We start from the raw sequence: 14,667 nt of genomic DNA, 5'->3' as shown, positions 1-14,667 counted from the left end.
GTGTAAATGTACAGGAAGAGATCTGAGAAGACGCATCCAACTCAATTTGTGTATAAAAGATGGCTCACTCTAGGGAGGAAGAATACTTTTCTGGCAAAAGGACATTTCCATACTTTATCTAGCTGCTTCTATATTACTTGATTTTTTTACCTGGTGAATTCATTCATTTTTTACATCTGTGATTAAAGGATAAAACAAAATAAATTATAGAGAAAACATATGAAAATGCCAACAGTAGTAGGACTAGGGCTAATTTTTTCTCCTTTCAGGTTGTCTGCGAGTTCTCAATTTTCTGCAAGGACTATGCGTTACCTTTATAATTAAAAAAAAGCATTAAATATGCTTATGATAGAATGCTTATGACAGCAAGTTAAAGTAATGGGTACAGCCCTACTACAAGCTCAGCAAAATACGCACACATATTAAAAAATAAACAAAAAAGATGGAAAAGGAAGGAAATGAACCAAAGGGCTCTCTAAGCGGCTGGGTTAGGAGCTGGGATTATGAGTGGTTTTTTTCCCTTAGTTTTTCTTTTTTCCAAATTTCTTTTAATATGCTTATATTACTTTTTTAATATTACTTTTATAATGAGAAAAATAAATTTAATAAAGTCATAATAAGGGGGGAATGCGCAGAGTGTCACTGGGGCCTCAGGGAGGCTCACTGGGCCCCATAATTCCTGGGCGTCTGAGAGGAGGGGGGAATGAGGAGAGAGGCACCCGGCCGTTGGTAGGGGTGAGCCAGGGGAGGAACAAAGGCCTGGCTGCTGTGGCCTCCAGAGAAAGCCTGTCCACCAGGCTCTGAGGTAGGCATCAGGCAGACCCAGCCCCGTGACAATGCCTCAGGATGCCCCCAGCACCCCAGTCCCAACCCACTCAACACTGAGCTCACCTCTTTCCCCCACCCCCTCCTGTGATCCCACTTCCCTGGCGGTGCCTGGGATGCCCCCTCACTTCTTCCTGCTCCTCACCCCTATGTCCAGTCTAGCATCGAGTCCTGTCCATTTCCCTCAACGTGTCTCAGATCTGTCCCCTTCTCTCCATCCCCACTGTCACTGCCTGGTCCAGGCCACCGCCCTCTCCTATAGATCTCCCTGCCTCCTTCCCTCTCACCAAGCCAGTCCCTACCTCGCAGCCAGACTCGGCTTTCCAACCCAACTCTGAGCATCTCCCTCCCCTACTTATAAATCTTTCACGGCTCCCCACTGACGGAGGGTAAAGTCCCAACTGCAGGGGTGGCCCACAAGGCCCTTCACATCTGGTCGGCTTCCTCTCTAGTGTCAACAGGACCAGCTAGAGCCAATGGACTCTAGAATCCACATGGGCTCTGAGGACCCATACCGCCTGTGTCTGCCTCCTACCGACTGTGCAACTCTGGCTCACTTTCCTCATCCGTTAAATGGAGAGGTTAGGGTGCACACGAAAGTGCTGTCTTAGAAGTCAAAAATGGTCGACTGTTCAACCTAATACTAGCACTACCCACCTCACAGGACTGCTGGGAGTAATAAAGGCACACTGCTGGCTATACGCAGGTGCTCAACTGGAGTCAGCTGCCATATCGTGAGTGTAGTCATTGTGATGTATCATCAGCATCTGGCCCTTCCACCCATCCTACGCTTGCTTTCTACACACACACCCGCGTAGCACGTGCGGTTCCCTCTTCCTGCTTCGCTTCCCTCATCAACAGCCAACCTTTCCCGGCACATAAACCCTTCCCCCTCACCCACAGCGGGTCTGGTCAAGGTTCTTCTCTGGATTCCCTAAGTTCCCTGGCACTGACCCGCCCCCGTCCTGTCAATGTCACGCGTGGGGTGGGGTGGGGGAAGGCTGGGGCGGGGAGGGGAGGGTTGTCCTCCCAGGCTGGCCGGGGCCTGGGAAAGGCGGGCTCCCTCAGCCCCGCCCCGTCCTCGCCGGCCCCGCCCACTCCCGGCCCGCCGTACCTGTGACGGTGCTGGTGGCCGGCCGCGCGTGCAGCGCCACGTCGGGCTGCGGCACGGCCTGCGGGTGCAGCCCCGGCACCTGCTGCAGCTTGGGCAGCGACATGACGGCTTGGCTGCTCTCGGCCGGCGCCGGCGGCACCAGCAGCGGCTGCTGCGACGAAGCCGACGTGGGCGGCAGGTGAGGCGGCCGGATCTTCTCCGCCATCAGCTGCTCCTTGATCTTGTTAATCAGGACCAGGTTGTCCAGCTGCGGGCGGGAGAGGAGAGGCACTGAGGGGGTTGGGCCGCGCCGGGCCCCTTCCCCGGGCCGCCGGTCCCCCGCGAGCCGCGAGCCCTGAGCCCGGAGCCCCGTGGGCCGGGCCGAAGCCCGGGGCAAAGCAGAGCAGCTCCAAGAGGGGGAGGGCGGCCGGAGGGCGACGCTCGCTCAGTCTTACCTGGCTGGGCATGGTGGGAGGAGGGGGCCAGAAGTAGGGGTTGTTAAATCGAGGCTCGGCCATCCTGCGGGGAGAGAGCGACTGTCACAGGGACCCTCCCCAGCCGCCTGGGGCGAGCTCCCGTCAGCTATACCCACTCAAGTCTGGCCCCACGTCTGGGACCCCCACCTCTGCAGGACCCTCACCCTGCAGCAGGGCAGGCCCCTTACCAGGCCCGGGCAACCACGTCTCCAGGCTGAGAAGTCAGGAATTCAGTGTCTCCCTCCGTGGGCCCCAGAGGGCAAAAGTCAGAGACAGGCCAGCTGTGCTCCCAGGTCCCCCATCACCCCGATGCCCGCAAACCGATCCCCATTCCCCAGAAGGGCCTGAAGCTGCAGAGCCCCCCGTGAACCCATGGATTGATTCCCACCCCACCCGACAGAGACACACTGGGGAGTCTTGGGGCAACTTCGTAAATGGCCACAGAACGGAGGCAAGCGCCCAACCCTGATCCCTGCCCTTCTGACCCCTGCCCCTTTGAGTGCAGACAGCCTCATCAGAACATGGGGGGCATCCTGGGTCATCAGATACAGCCTTTCTGAAGGGCAATTTGGCAAGATGGTTTACAGAGACCCACAGGATTACTGCCCTTTGACCCAGGAAATTGTACCTCTGGAAAGTTATCTTCAAGAAGCAAGCACGGGCACGTGCAACACTTTACCTACAAGGACGTGTCCACACACTGTGCTTAAGGAGGGGCTTGAGGAGGCTGGCGGCTAGGGCAGTTGGGGGCTCTTCAGTAGAAGTATGTGACAGCCTATCTGGTGGCCCTCACTTCTGGCAATTTCCTTGGCAGGCTGTGCAATTAGGCCTTTCACCCAGAGCAGTGTGAAGGATGGGCCTTCAGAGCTATCTTACTCTTCCAGAGGGTTCAAGTCTTCCTGCAACCCTAGAGTAAGTCAAGAAGTGACTTACAGGGACCGTGCTGAACGGAGTTTTCCATTAGGCCTTACTCCCTATCAAAATTCTCTTATTTATCTTGCTCCTACAGTAATTACTAACTAAATACCTACTGGTATTGCTGTTTAAATGACTGTTTGACCGTCAAGGCCAAAACGAAATGCCTTCCACCTCATCTCCTGGTCTTAGAAGCCTGAGGAGCCCCTACCAGAATGGCAGGCAGAGGGGTTTAGGGGAAAATTCTCAATACAATCTAATCTCAACACTTTAAGAAAGATCTTTTACATAAATTATCCTTGTAATCTTTACTTGAGAAATAGGCACGGGAGGTATTATTACCCCATTTTATAGGTGAAGAAACTGAGGCTTGGAGAGAGGGGAAGGGACCTGTCCAAGACCACAGGCTAGGGTACCAGAGTCAAACTAGAAAGTGGATTTGCTCAAGCCCTTTCCTCTGGGGAGTTCGCTTTGCAACCCCCCAGTCCTTGGTTGAGCAAATCTCTTATGCAAGTGGCCTACACAGAACAACCTTTGCCCTTTCACTCCCAGCCTGGGGGCTGGGTAGGGTCTGAGCCTGGCCAGGCGGAAGGTCATAGTACCCTCCTCTGGGGTGGCTGGGTCGGCCCCTGCCCTCTAAGGGCCCTCCTGCTCCCTCTATCTGCAGACACCAAGCTGCCCCTTCCCTCCCAGCCCAGAACAAGACGCACTTCCTGCCTGGAGTTCTCCCTGACTGTTCCAGATCCCTTTCTCAGAAAGACCTCAACACAAGAACAGTGAGGAGGCTGCCATTTACCAAGTGTCTACCCTGTGCCAGGCCCACTGACACTGAAAGGCAGGTACTCTCATCATCCCCATCTTACAACTGAAACAAAGTTCAGAGAGGTGGAGTGACTTAGTCAAGGTCACACAGCAAGTAAGTAGAGCTGAGATTCCCCCTCTAATCTGCCTGACTCCAAAGTCCAGCTGATTAGTCCCTTAGCTGTTCAAGGGAAAGACAAGGCATCCTGACTGCAGGCTTGTGAATATGCCCTGTCTTAGGATACAATGCGCACAGCTCGGGGGCAGGCACCCACACATCCAGAAGCTGTCCCTCCCAGCTGTCGTCCACCAGGGAAAACGTGAAGGGGACTGAGCTGAAGAGCCTGGGAGAGGAGGCTCCAGGCTGGGGCGGGGGAAGGGGAGCCGAGAACTGGATACACCTGTCTCACTCATCTCAGCATCCCCAGCAGCCAGGCCTAGAGGTGACCAACAACAGGAGTTGTATGACGGAATGAATACATAAAGGAATAATAATCAGAACTCAAGACAGCCACATACAGTTCGACGGTTGACAAAGCTCTTCTGTACCCACAGGCCTTCTCCTCAGAGCCCAAGGAAGCAGGGAATAGTCTCATCCCCATTTCACAGAGGGAAGCACTTTGCTCCAGGCCACAAGGACGGAGGCAGCACTGCACCGCCAGGTTGGGCACTGGCTCTCAGAGCCTCAGTTCTCCTCATCTGTGAAATGGGGTGAAGCAGGCTGCTCTGCCTCATTCCTGCCCTGCCCCACCCCGGCCCAGGGCTCTGCCTACCACACCAGCTGTTCCTTGGCATTTCCTACTTCTCTTCAGCTCAATGCCAAGTTCAGGTTTCCCAAAGCCCCTCCCTGGCTAGGGAGGTATGGGGAAGAAGGTGGCTGGCCTAGGGTCCCATGGCTGGAATAGAGCAACCTCTCTGCTACTTGTCTGGCTCCTGGCCAGGCAGGGATGGCCCCTCGCCCTGGCTTGGCACAGGCCCACAGAAGGGACGGGTCTGACCTGGGCCACTTAATCTGATCCCCGCAGTCTCTTCCTAATTTCTCCTCATCCTCCTCTGGCTGGTCTTAAGTAATTTAGTGATTCAGTCTGTGACCCTTGCCCTGGTGTATACCTACTGTGTGTCAGATGCAGGGAAGGCAGGCAGGGGTGGGGGGGGGGCATTTGCTGAGCTCCTACTGAGTGTCAGGAACACTGCTAGGAGCACTTCAGGAGTAGCTCGTGTGAGCCTCCCAGAAAGCCTGTGAGGTGGGTATCCACCTCTGCAACCCTGGGACCTACATGACATGGCAGGCCGTCGCAAGAGGCGAGTGGGGAGGGTGGCTAGGGCTGGGCTAAGGCGCTCAGACCTTGTCTTAAGGGAGGGGTTTTAAGCAGGAGCAAGACTGGTCAGGTGTGTGTTTACAATAGGTGGACAGCAGAAAGGCCTTCCCAGCAGGGGCCACAGCTTGAGCAGAGGCATGGAGGTCTGAAAGGTCAAGGCAGGTTCGGGTCCATGAGCAGCCACCTTCAGGCACCAAAAAGAGAGCTGGAGAGGGGAGGTAGTGGGGGTACGGAGTGCCCACTGGGGCTGGGCTGGGATGCTGGCGGGGAGAAGGCATCAAGGGAGTGTGCTGGGCTGGGGAAGCAACAGAGCTAAGGGGCCTGAGGTCAGAGGGCGCAGCCTGAGGGCCGGGGCAGGGGAGAGGAGATGGGGGCAGGGGCAGAGGAGCCAGGTGGGCTGCGGCTGAGCATTCCCGTGGGGACAGGCAGAAGAGACACTGCTGGTGGTCGGACAGGACGTGCACACCGGGCTTCAAGCCCCAGAGAGAAGCCCAGACTGTGCTGTGAGCCGTGAAACACCGAGCCCTGACCCTTACAGCGGGCCAAGCACACTGTCACTTCATTTTTCTGGCTCTAAAAGGTGAAGAAAGTTGGATGGGTGGATGAATGAAACACCTAGAGCTGCTTCTGTCAACAGCATCCTGATGGCAGCCGGCCCATCTATCCATCCATCTGTCCATCCATTTGTTCTGGATACGTTCTCTGGGCCACACCGGGACCAGCGCTGGGGATCCTGAGGCAAACGGGAGAGTCCTGCCATCCGGGAGCCCCAAGCTAAGTGGAGGAAGCAGACATGTGACCCCTCAAGCGTCTACCAAAGAGAACTCTCACCTGAGACCGGCTACATGCCACCGAGGACCTTCACGTGGTCCAGGCTGACCTTTCATGGCCTCACGCTGCCTCAGCCCTCTGTGAAGCTCTGTGTGCTGTGACCCTGGGCTCCTCATCTCAGCGTCTCTCACAGCTCCCACCCGCAGGCCAGGCTTTTCTCTCCCGCCCACCTCGTCCCTGGGTGGCCCATCCACTCTAGGATTTGAAAACCCAGCCACGCCCCAAGTCTGCACCCCCAGACCAAGCCTGCCTCTGGAGCTCCGGGCCCACCTTCCAACTACCTCCCTTTTGCTGTCTCGTGGGCTGAGAGACTTGGTCTTCCCCTAGGACATGTACCCCCGTAGCCATCCCCGACCACCCAGATGCTCCTGCCACAGACACACACGGGTCCCCGACACGTCCCTGCCCTCCCCTCCCAGCTCAGATCCACCACAAGCCGCATCCACGGGACTGCATTTCCAAATTCTCCCTCAAATCCACCCACTCCTCTCCCCGAGTCCTAGCTACGATCACCTCACCTGGACCAGGGAACAGCCTGCTTTGTTTAGAGCCCAATGTACCTGGATTCAAATCTCGGCTCCAACTCACCGGCTGTGTGATCTTGGGCAAAGCACTTGCTCCTGCCCCTCAAGTGAGGGATGAGCAGCCCAGAGCCAGGGACCTGACCCAGGATGGAAAAAAGGATCAGGGAGGACTTCCCAGTGGAGGTGATGCCTGCTTTGGGTCTTAAAGGGTAAGTGGGAGTTAGCCAGGCAACAAAGGAGTGGGGAGCATTCCCGGCGGAAGCAGCAGCCTGGGCACACCCCCAGAGGTGAGAAGCAGGAGCGCTGTGTGAGGAGAGCGGAGCATTCCAGCGAGGACTGGGAGAGGGGGGAGGAGGCTGGAGCAGCAGTCAGGACCTGACCTAGAAGGTCGATTCCTGAATCCTAGGCCTGGAGTCTGGACTCGGAGCAGTGGGTGACGGGGCAGAATCTGTGGTCTAGAGAGACCCCTCTGACTGCTGCGTGCGGAAGGGACTGGAGAGGCCAGGAGAGGGGCAGCAGGAGGACACCCGTCAGGAGGCCCCTGGAGAATGGAATGGAAGTGAGAGGCATGGGCCGAGCTGGGCCAGGGAGGAGAGTGACCGAGGAGGCCTGGCTATTTGGTTGGAGCTGGAGGCCAAGGAAGCATGCAGGTCGCCCCCCACCACGTGGCCCAGGAGGCCCTCCGGACACCCACGCAGACAAACATGGTCACAGGAACATGCAGACAGCACCAAACTCGGACACACATGACAGACACAGACCTGTAGTCTCACACACGGACAGATGGGGACACAGAGCAGGAACCCACAGCTGCCAAGACAGGTGGGTGCTGTTACAGGAAGGGGAGTGCACACGGCCCCCAGGGGAGATCCAGGGGGAGGCAGTGAGGGCACTTGAAGTTGGGATGATCACAATTCCTTAATCCCCGCCCGCAGAGAACAAACCCCTCATTGACAGATTTCAACCTGGAGTCACAGGTTCCTTACCTAGAGTGTCCTTTCCCACTTGGTGAACTTCTACTCATCCTTCAAGACCCAGCTCAAGTGTTCCCTCTTCTACGGAGCTTTCCCTGAACCCCCAGTCAGTCACTTCCTCTGTGTTCCCAACAGCACCTTGTATATGGGAATAACAATAACAATAACAGTAATAATAAAATGGCAGCTACTATTGATTTCAACACCTACTACGTGCCAGGCACTGTGCTGAGTGTGTCATATGCATCATGGCACTGAATCTTCCCAATGATCCTGTGAGATGTGCATTTAACAGAAGAGGAAACTGCAGCTCAGAGAGGTTGACCAACCTCCCCAAAGTCACACAGCTAGCAAGTAATGGAGTTAGGACACCACCCAGGTCTGGTCCAGCACTCCAGTGCCGATTGGTATGCTTATCTGTTTCCCTGGGTGACTTCCCTGCCAGACCACGAGCTCTTCACAGGTATAACTAGTGCTCATTCATCTTTGCCATTCCAGCACCTAGCCCAGAGTGGTCTCAGAAACTCTTTGTAGAATGAAAAAACACAATAATATTGACTACCTTTTCTTGAGCACTTACAGTGGGCCAGGAACTGTGTCAGGGCATTTTTACAGCCATTATTTTACTGGGGCAATAGACTCATGATACAGATGAGGAAACTGAAGTCCAGAGAGGTTAAGTAACTTGCCTGAGGTCACAGAGCCAAGTCTAGATTTAAAACCAGATCTGTCCATGACCGTTTCCCAGGAAGGTGGCCCCTGAGGCCAGCCTTGTAAGCTCCACAAAGGGGCACTGAAGAAGGGGTACACCAGGTGGCTGGGGTGGTCCAGGTACAGACAAACAGACACAATGCAGACAGGCAGCCCAGGGTGGCATGTGACTAGCCTTGCCCACTGCAGGACAGCAGGGTGCGGTTAAACAACCCTGTCCCACCCCCATCCCCAAACCATCCCACAGGCATCAAAAACTGAGATCTGCCCAGACCCCATGGCCACAGAGGAACGAGCTCCCAACAAAGCAAATGGGAGAGAGCAGGACCCAAAACGGTCCGGACACTATGATTACAAGGAGGCAAAAATAAAAACCTGCGTCAGAAAAAGCAAGCTGCAGGGAACCACACCCAGAGGGAGGGCTGGGAGAGGTGGCTGGAGCTGATCTGGTTTTTGTCTTTGTTTCTCTGATTTCCAGAGTCTCCGTAATGCCGTTCAGTTGCTTTTATAATGAAAACAATAAATTTATTCTCAAAGAAAAGACAGAAAACTGTTGGCAGCTCAAGGCAGAGGGGGAAGAGACAGAGGGTCTGGAGGCACGGAGGGGCAGGGGTGGGATCAGGGTCAGCTGGTGGTAGGCACTCAACTGACCACTGCGTGCCAGGCCCTGCACCGCCCCGTCCTCCAGGAAGGCATGACCTGGTTGGCAGTGGTGGATGTCAGCAAGGGCTACCCAGCAGAGGTAACATTCGCTGTGCACTGTGAGGCTGCTTTTAGGATTCTGCAGGGTAGGGAAAGAAGGTCTCCAGCACCTTCTCTGCCCGGGGCCAGGCCCTCTTCGGCTACTGCAAGAGTCCCTTCACTGGTTTCCCCACCTCTACCCACACCCCCCATTCCACTCTCCTTCTGCAGTCGCTGTGAGATTTCTAAAAGACAAAAGCAAATCACAATATTCACCTCCTTAGAACCTTCCATAGCTCCCTACTTCCCTCCAGACAAGGTCTGGATTCCTGGGGCCTTGTTTGTCTGGTCCCTGCTGACTCTGTGGCCTCAATGGCCACCTTATACTCTGCCCAGCCAGAGAGAGATCCCCTAGTGCTCCACTTCCCTTCTTACTTCCTCACCATCAGTCAGGCTGCCCCCTCTCCCTGGAACCGTCTGACCTCCCCACTTCACTAGCTAACTGCAGATTATCCTCAAGCTCCAGCTTATGGACCACTTCCTCCTGAAAGCCTTCCAAAACTGCTCTACCACTATCACCTCCTGGGCTGTGTTGGGAGCCTCTCCTCTGTTCCCTTTGTGCCCTACACATCTATCATCAGAGCACACATCCCTGTATTTTCTGTCTGTGTTCTTGTCCATCTCTGCTGTTGGACATGCTCTCTGTCAGGGCAGAATCATGGCTGGGTAATTTACCTTTTAGGCCCTAAGAGTACCTGATAAGTGTTTGAATGAATGAATGAATGAATGGATGCTCAATGTGGAGGCAACTGAGTGTTATGGCCTAGATAGAGGGAAGTCCCCTCCCCTCCCCTGGCACTAAACTCCGTTCCCTGTTTCCTATATCTAAGCCCTATCTTCCTAATTGGTCTGAGAAGGGGCTATGTGTGCTCTGTAAAGGCTAGCAGACCAAAAAGGATGTTAACAGCTAATAAACAAAGAATAGTTCTGCTTCCCTGGCAGTGAAAATGAAATGAGGTTCACCTCTTAAAATAGCAAAGAGAAATAAGAAAATGATAATACGCTATGCTGGTGAGGGTATGATGAAATTGGCACTTCTATGCGTTATTGGTGGGAGTGCAAATTGGAACATTTCTAAAAACAGTCTGGCAATAACGTGACAAGAGCTCAAAAAAATGTTCAGACTTCCTGGCCTAGTGATCCCATTCTTGGTCATCTGTCCCTAGAAAATAACCCAAATATAGACAAAGGTTTATGTACAAAGCTGTTTGCTTCAGTGGTTTTTGTTTTGTTTTTTTTTGTTTGTTTTGTTTTTTACCATATTGAAAAACTGAAAACAGCTAAAATTTTAAACAATGGGAGGATGGCTCTGTAAATCATGTTACACAGTGACATAGTCTACAACCATTAATAACGGCCAGTGTTTACCGGCATTGTAATGACTCATTTAACTCTCATATCAACCTTACAAGGAACTGAGGCACTGAGAGATTAGGTAACTCGCCCAAAGTCAAGCGTGTATGGTTTGAACCCAGAAAGTCAGGCTCCAAAGCCCACGCTTTCCACCCCAACACTGGATCTGTTAGAAAGGACTGGAACCCCACTGCACTCATGCAGCACTCGTGATACATTTGTCAGGTGGATGGGGTAGGGGAGCAGATTTTCTAAATTGTACGGACGGACGGAGCAATGATATCCATATAAAAACCAGGTACTGAGAGGAGGGAAGGAAAAGCCAGAATGCTAACAGTGACGGTGCTTCCGGCTTGGGGTGAGAGCAGAAATGGCAGGTTTGGACTTACCTCATTTCCCTATTCTGACTTTTCTGCAGGGTAGTTACATGACTTTTTAAAAGGAATATTAATAAAACTATAGGTTCAGCAAGCTTAGGCTAAGCAACACAGCCCAACCCCTGCCCACAGCTCCACGAGGATTCTGGCCTCAGGCCCTGCGGGTTTACCCAGGAGGAGAGAAGGGCTAGAAGAGGGCCAGGGGCTTGCTCAAGGTCCCACAGTGAGCCTCCAGCCACACCCCAGACCCCAGTCAGGAACACAGAGCCAGGAAGGGGCTCCCCGTCCTGGGTGGAGGCTTCGGAGGGGAGGCTCAGGCCAAAGCCTGCCCAGGTCACTCACTCCTGCTTGAAATCTCTCTCGGGTTCCCATCACTTTTGAGGTATGGTTCAAAATCCCCAGCACAGAGGCCTTTGCCAGTGAGGCTCTGCAGGCCATATGCATCCCAACAGGTACATCCCCATGGCCTCCCTCCTTCCAGCCCCACAATACCACCTGCAGTTCCCCCAAAACAAGCTGCTTTTTCATGCCACCGTGCCTTTGCACAGCCTGTGTCCTTCCATCATCCAGCGAAAGCTGTGCCAGGTGCCCATCAACCACCAGTCAGCTCAGGCGTCACAGCCCTAGGGAAGCCTTCCTGCTCACCAGCCCCCCCCCCACAGCTGTATTTGCAGCCTCTCCCCTGAGCTCCCACAGCCTCCTGGGCCTCCTCCACCACAGCACTGATCCCACTAAGCTAGAATTGCCTGGTTCCTTGTCCACCCAGTCCCTGGCATAGCTGTGAGCTCCTGAGGTTAGTTACCCTTCTGCTGGCTTAGAATACATGCCCTTCTCTGCTTCCATCTCCCCTGGGGACTCCCAGCTCCCATCCCCACACGGAACTCCTTCTGCCGGCGTGAAATGACAAGAAGAAGAAGTAACTGAGCCTGTGTTCCATGCCAGGCACTGTCAGACAGTTGACAAGCATTTCTCTCAGGCTCCAAACGACCCTGTGAAGTAGATGCTGTGAGCATTTCGAAACACGACACACATTCAGAAAGATGCTAAGAACATAGACGAACAACTAAATGACTACTTAGAAAACACACACCCCGGGCACCCAACAGGCCCCGACCCCATGTCCCTTCTCCCATCCCCTGAGGGCCCCGCCCTCCTGGCTTCTACCCCAATCTCTTCCTTGTTTGGAGTCAAGAATGGGGCTCCGGCCCAGTCACACAGCTGATGAGGGCAGAGGGAGCTTGAACCCACTGCCGCCAGCTTGCTGTGTGACCTTTATAAAACAGAGTTTCAACGAAATCACAGTCTGGGTTCCTGGATCCTCTGAGGGACAAATGGCAACTCAGGGGCTAAAAGCAGTTTCTGTACAAAACAGCCCGGGTCAAAACCCCAGCTCGGGCCTTGAGATTGTTACCAAACTGAGGATGACAATGGTGTGTCCACAGGGCTGTCGCTGTCATTTGGAGTTCGTAGGTACCCAGTCTTGAGAATGGTGCCTGGTGCAGTAAGGGCTCTGTAAGCCTTAGCTATTGTTGTTCTGTTAGGTTCTCTAAGGCGTAAGGGAGCCCTTCCCAACATTCCAAAGACCCACATGGAAATCTGACCAACCAAGGAGGTGAACTGGGCTGCGGTGGGGGGAGTACAGCAGCTCAGGCAGGCTTTTAGGACCCCCAGGGGCTGCTCCGCCGACTGCTGGAGAGCCAAGTCTGGGATTAACTCCAAACGGGAGAGCCGAATGCTGAACCCCCCAGGCTCTGGCCTGGTCCCCAGGAGCTTTCTAGTCGGGTCCTAGAGGTCCCAGGCTGGGAAGCCCTGGCAGGTGGTCACAGCCTGTTCTCATGCTATGCCTCAGGATCCCCGGGGGGGGGGGGGGGGGCAGGCAGCCTGTGGGGCAGGTCAGGCAAAGCACAGGCCTGGGGTAGAGGCCGGCAAAGAGAGTGGGCCCTAAGCAGGGCAAGTCAGCAGAGGGTTGGCTGGTCAGAGAAGGGTGGGGAGGGCCCAGGCTAGACGCCTGGAGAGGGGCAAACAGGCCGGGGAAGACCTACTACAGGCCCTGCCACACCAAGCCCACCTTGCCCTTGCCCTTTACACCCTCCCTTTACATCACCCCCAAGGGATGGTCTTGGGGCCATCACCTTCTCCATGTTCCTTGATTTCCCACTTCATGGTCTTTGCCCAGGCCATTCTCTGGCCAGAATGCCCTTTACCTGGAACACTTCAGCACTCCCTCCCAGAAGCACCTCTGCCCTACATACACCACAGTAAACCTAAAACCAAGAAGTTACAGGGAAGCGTAGCTTCCCAGAGAAGTATTTCCTTCCTAGCATTTGCCAAAATCTGTAATCAATCACCATCCGTGTGCTCTTCGGTGTAATGTGGGTCTCCCCTGCGAGGGCAGGGACCACATCGACGCTCCTCACCTCTACCTGCAGCAGCGTCTAGCACATGGCCTGGGATATAGTAAATGCTCAAGAAATACCACTGAACCAAGGGGAGAAGCTGAGCTGCCGGCTCCACCGCCCCAAGCCGATCCAGGCAGGGCATGGGTCCACACGCCAGTGCGAGGGTACACCTGAGGGCTCGTGCGCAAGGCCCAGGATGTGAGGCTACGCCTTCGTGGGTGGAAACGAGTGTGTGCCTGCAAGATGTACCTACATGTAAGACACACGCGTGCCCAAGTATGCCCGTGTGCAGATGATGAAGCTGGTGTGGGAACGCACATGAGGGACAGGCTTGTAGCTACGCATCGTTTCCTGGGAGGGTATAGGCGGGGGTGGTAACCCTGTGAGTGGCGGGAGTGCATGTGTGTGTGTGATGTGTGTGTACCGTGTGTGTGGATGTGCACTCCAGCAGACGTGCCTCCTGAACTGCTGGCTCCTGCAGGCCCGGTTCGGGTATGCCTGGTGGTGTTTCTGAAATAGCAGGGGAGCAGCCCAAGTTGGCAAAACCGGGCAGGCGGAACACGTCAAAAACGGTAGCGAGGGGCGCCTGGGTGGCTCAGTCGGTTCAGCGTCTGACTCTTGATTTCGGCTCAGGTCGTGACCTCACGGTTGGGAGATCGAACCCCGCATCGGGCTCCACACTAAGCATGGGGCCAGCTTGGGTTGGGATTCTCTCTCTCCCCCTCTCTCTGCCCCTCCCTCTCCCTCTCTCAAAATAAATAAATAAACTTAAAAAAAAAAAAAGGGGGATGGTAGTGAAATGGTTGATAGTGTGATTACATATGAATGTGCATGTTTAAGTGTATCTGGGGGTGTGCCCACCCCAGCCAGGTACCCTCCCCCTCATCAAAGAACCTGAAATGGCTAGTCTGTCCCCTTAAGGAGCATGAAACCTTTGCCCAAAGCTCAGAGAAGGGCCCAGATGGTGGGGGCCCATCTCCCCCAGCTGTATCCTATAGCTATATGGATGAAGCAGGGACAAGCCAGGACACTTTGGGCCCCAGAAGCAAATCCCTTGGCGTTCCCTACACACCTTATCCACTGAAGACACCACTTGGTCCCCTCCCCAAATCCTACCCAGTCTCCAAAGCCCGGCCCCAGCCGCAGGTTCCAGGAAGCCATGCCCACCTGTTCAATCCCACCCAAGTGCCAGGTGAGGCACCGGGCCCCTTATGGGGCCTGTACATCCAGGAATGTGACTCCTTTATGGATGTAAAGAGACGGGCACTAAAGAGGGAGCAGCTTCCCCAACAAGCACTGTTCCTGCCCTTAAACCCCAAGCCACATAC

General features: G+C 54.6%; 1 protein-coding gene across 2 annotated transcripts in view; it reads right to left on the bottom strand.

Moving 5' to 3' along the window:
* ZNF362 (zinc finger protein 362) overlaps positions 1-14,667 on the bottom strand; it is a 38,397-nt gene that overhangs the window by 18,194 nt on the left and 5,536 nt on the right. The window contains exons 2-4 of one of the 2 annotated variants that reach the window (XM_042996368.1): positions 7,771-7,896; positions 2,374-2,437; positions 1,940-2,186 (exon numbers count right to left, since the gene is read on the bottom strand). In XM_042996368.1, the coding sequence (XP_042852302.1) occupies positions 1,940-2,186; positions 2,374-2,437; positions 7,771-7,808 (349 nt within the window). In that variant the 5' untranslated portion in view covers positions 7,809-7,896. Of the gene's footprint in view, positions 1-1,939; positions 2,187-2,373; positions 2,438-6,044; positions 6,794-7,770; positions 7,897-14,667 lie in introns of those variants that run through there. The other variant, XM_042996366.1, reaches the window with a different exon arrangement.

Source organism: Panthera tigris, chromosome C1, assembly GCF_018350195.1.
Source record: "Panthera tigris isolate Pti1 chromosome C1, P.tigris_Pti1_mat1.1, whole genome shotgun sequence".
Classification (NCBI taxonomy): domain Eukaryota; kingdom Metazoa; phylum Chordata; class Mammalia; order Carnivora; family Felidae; genus Panthera; species Panthera tigris.
The sequence above is the reverse complement of the archived record's forward strand: the minus strand, read 5'-3'. Positions and strand labels throughout refer to the sequence as shown.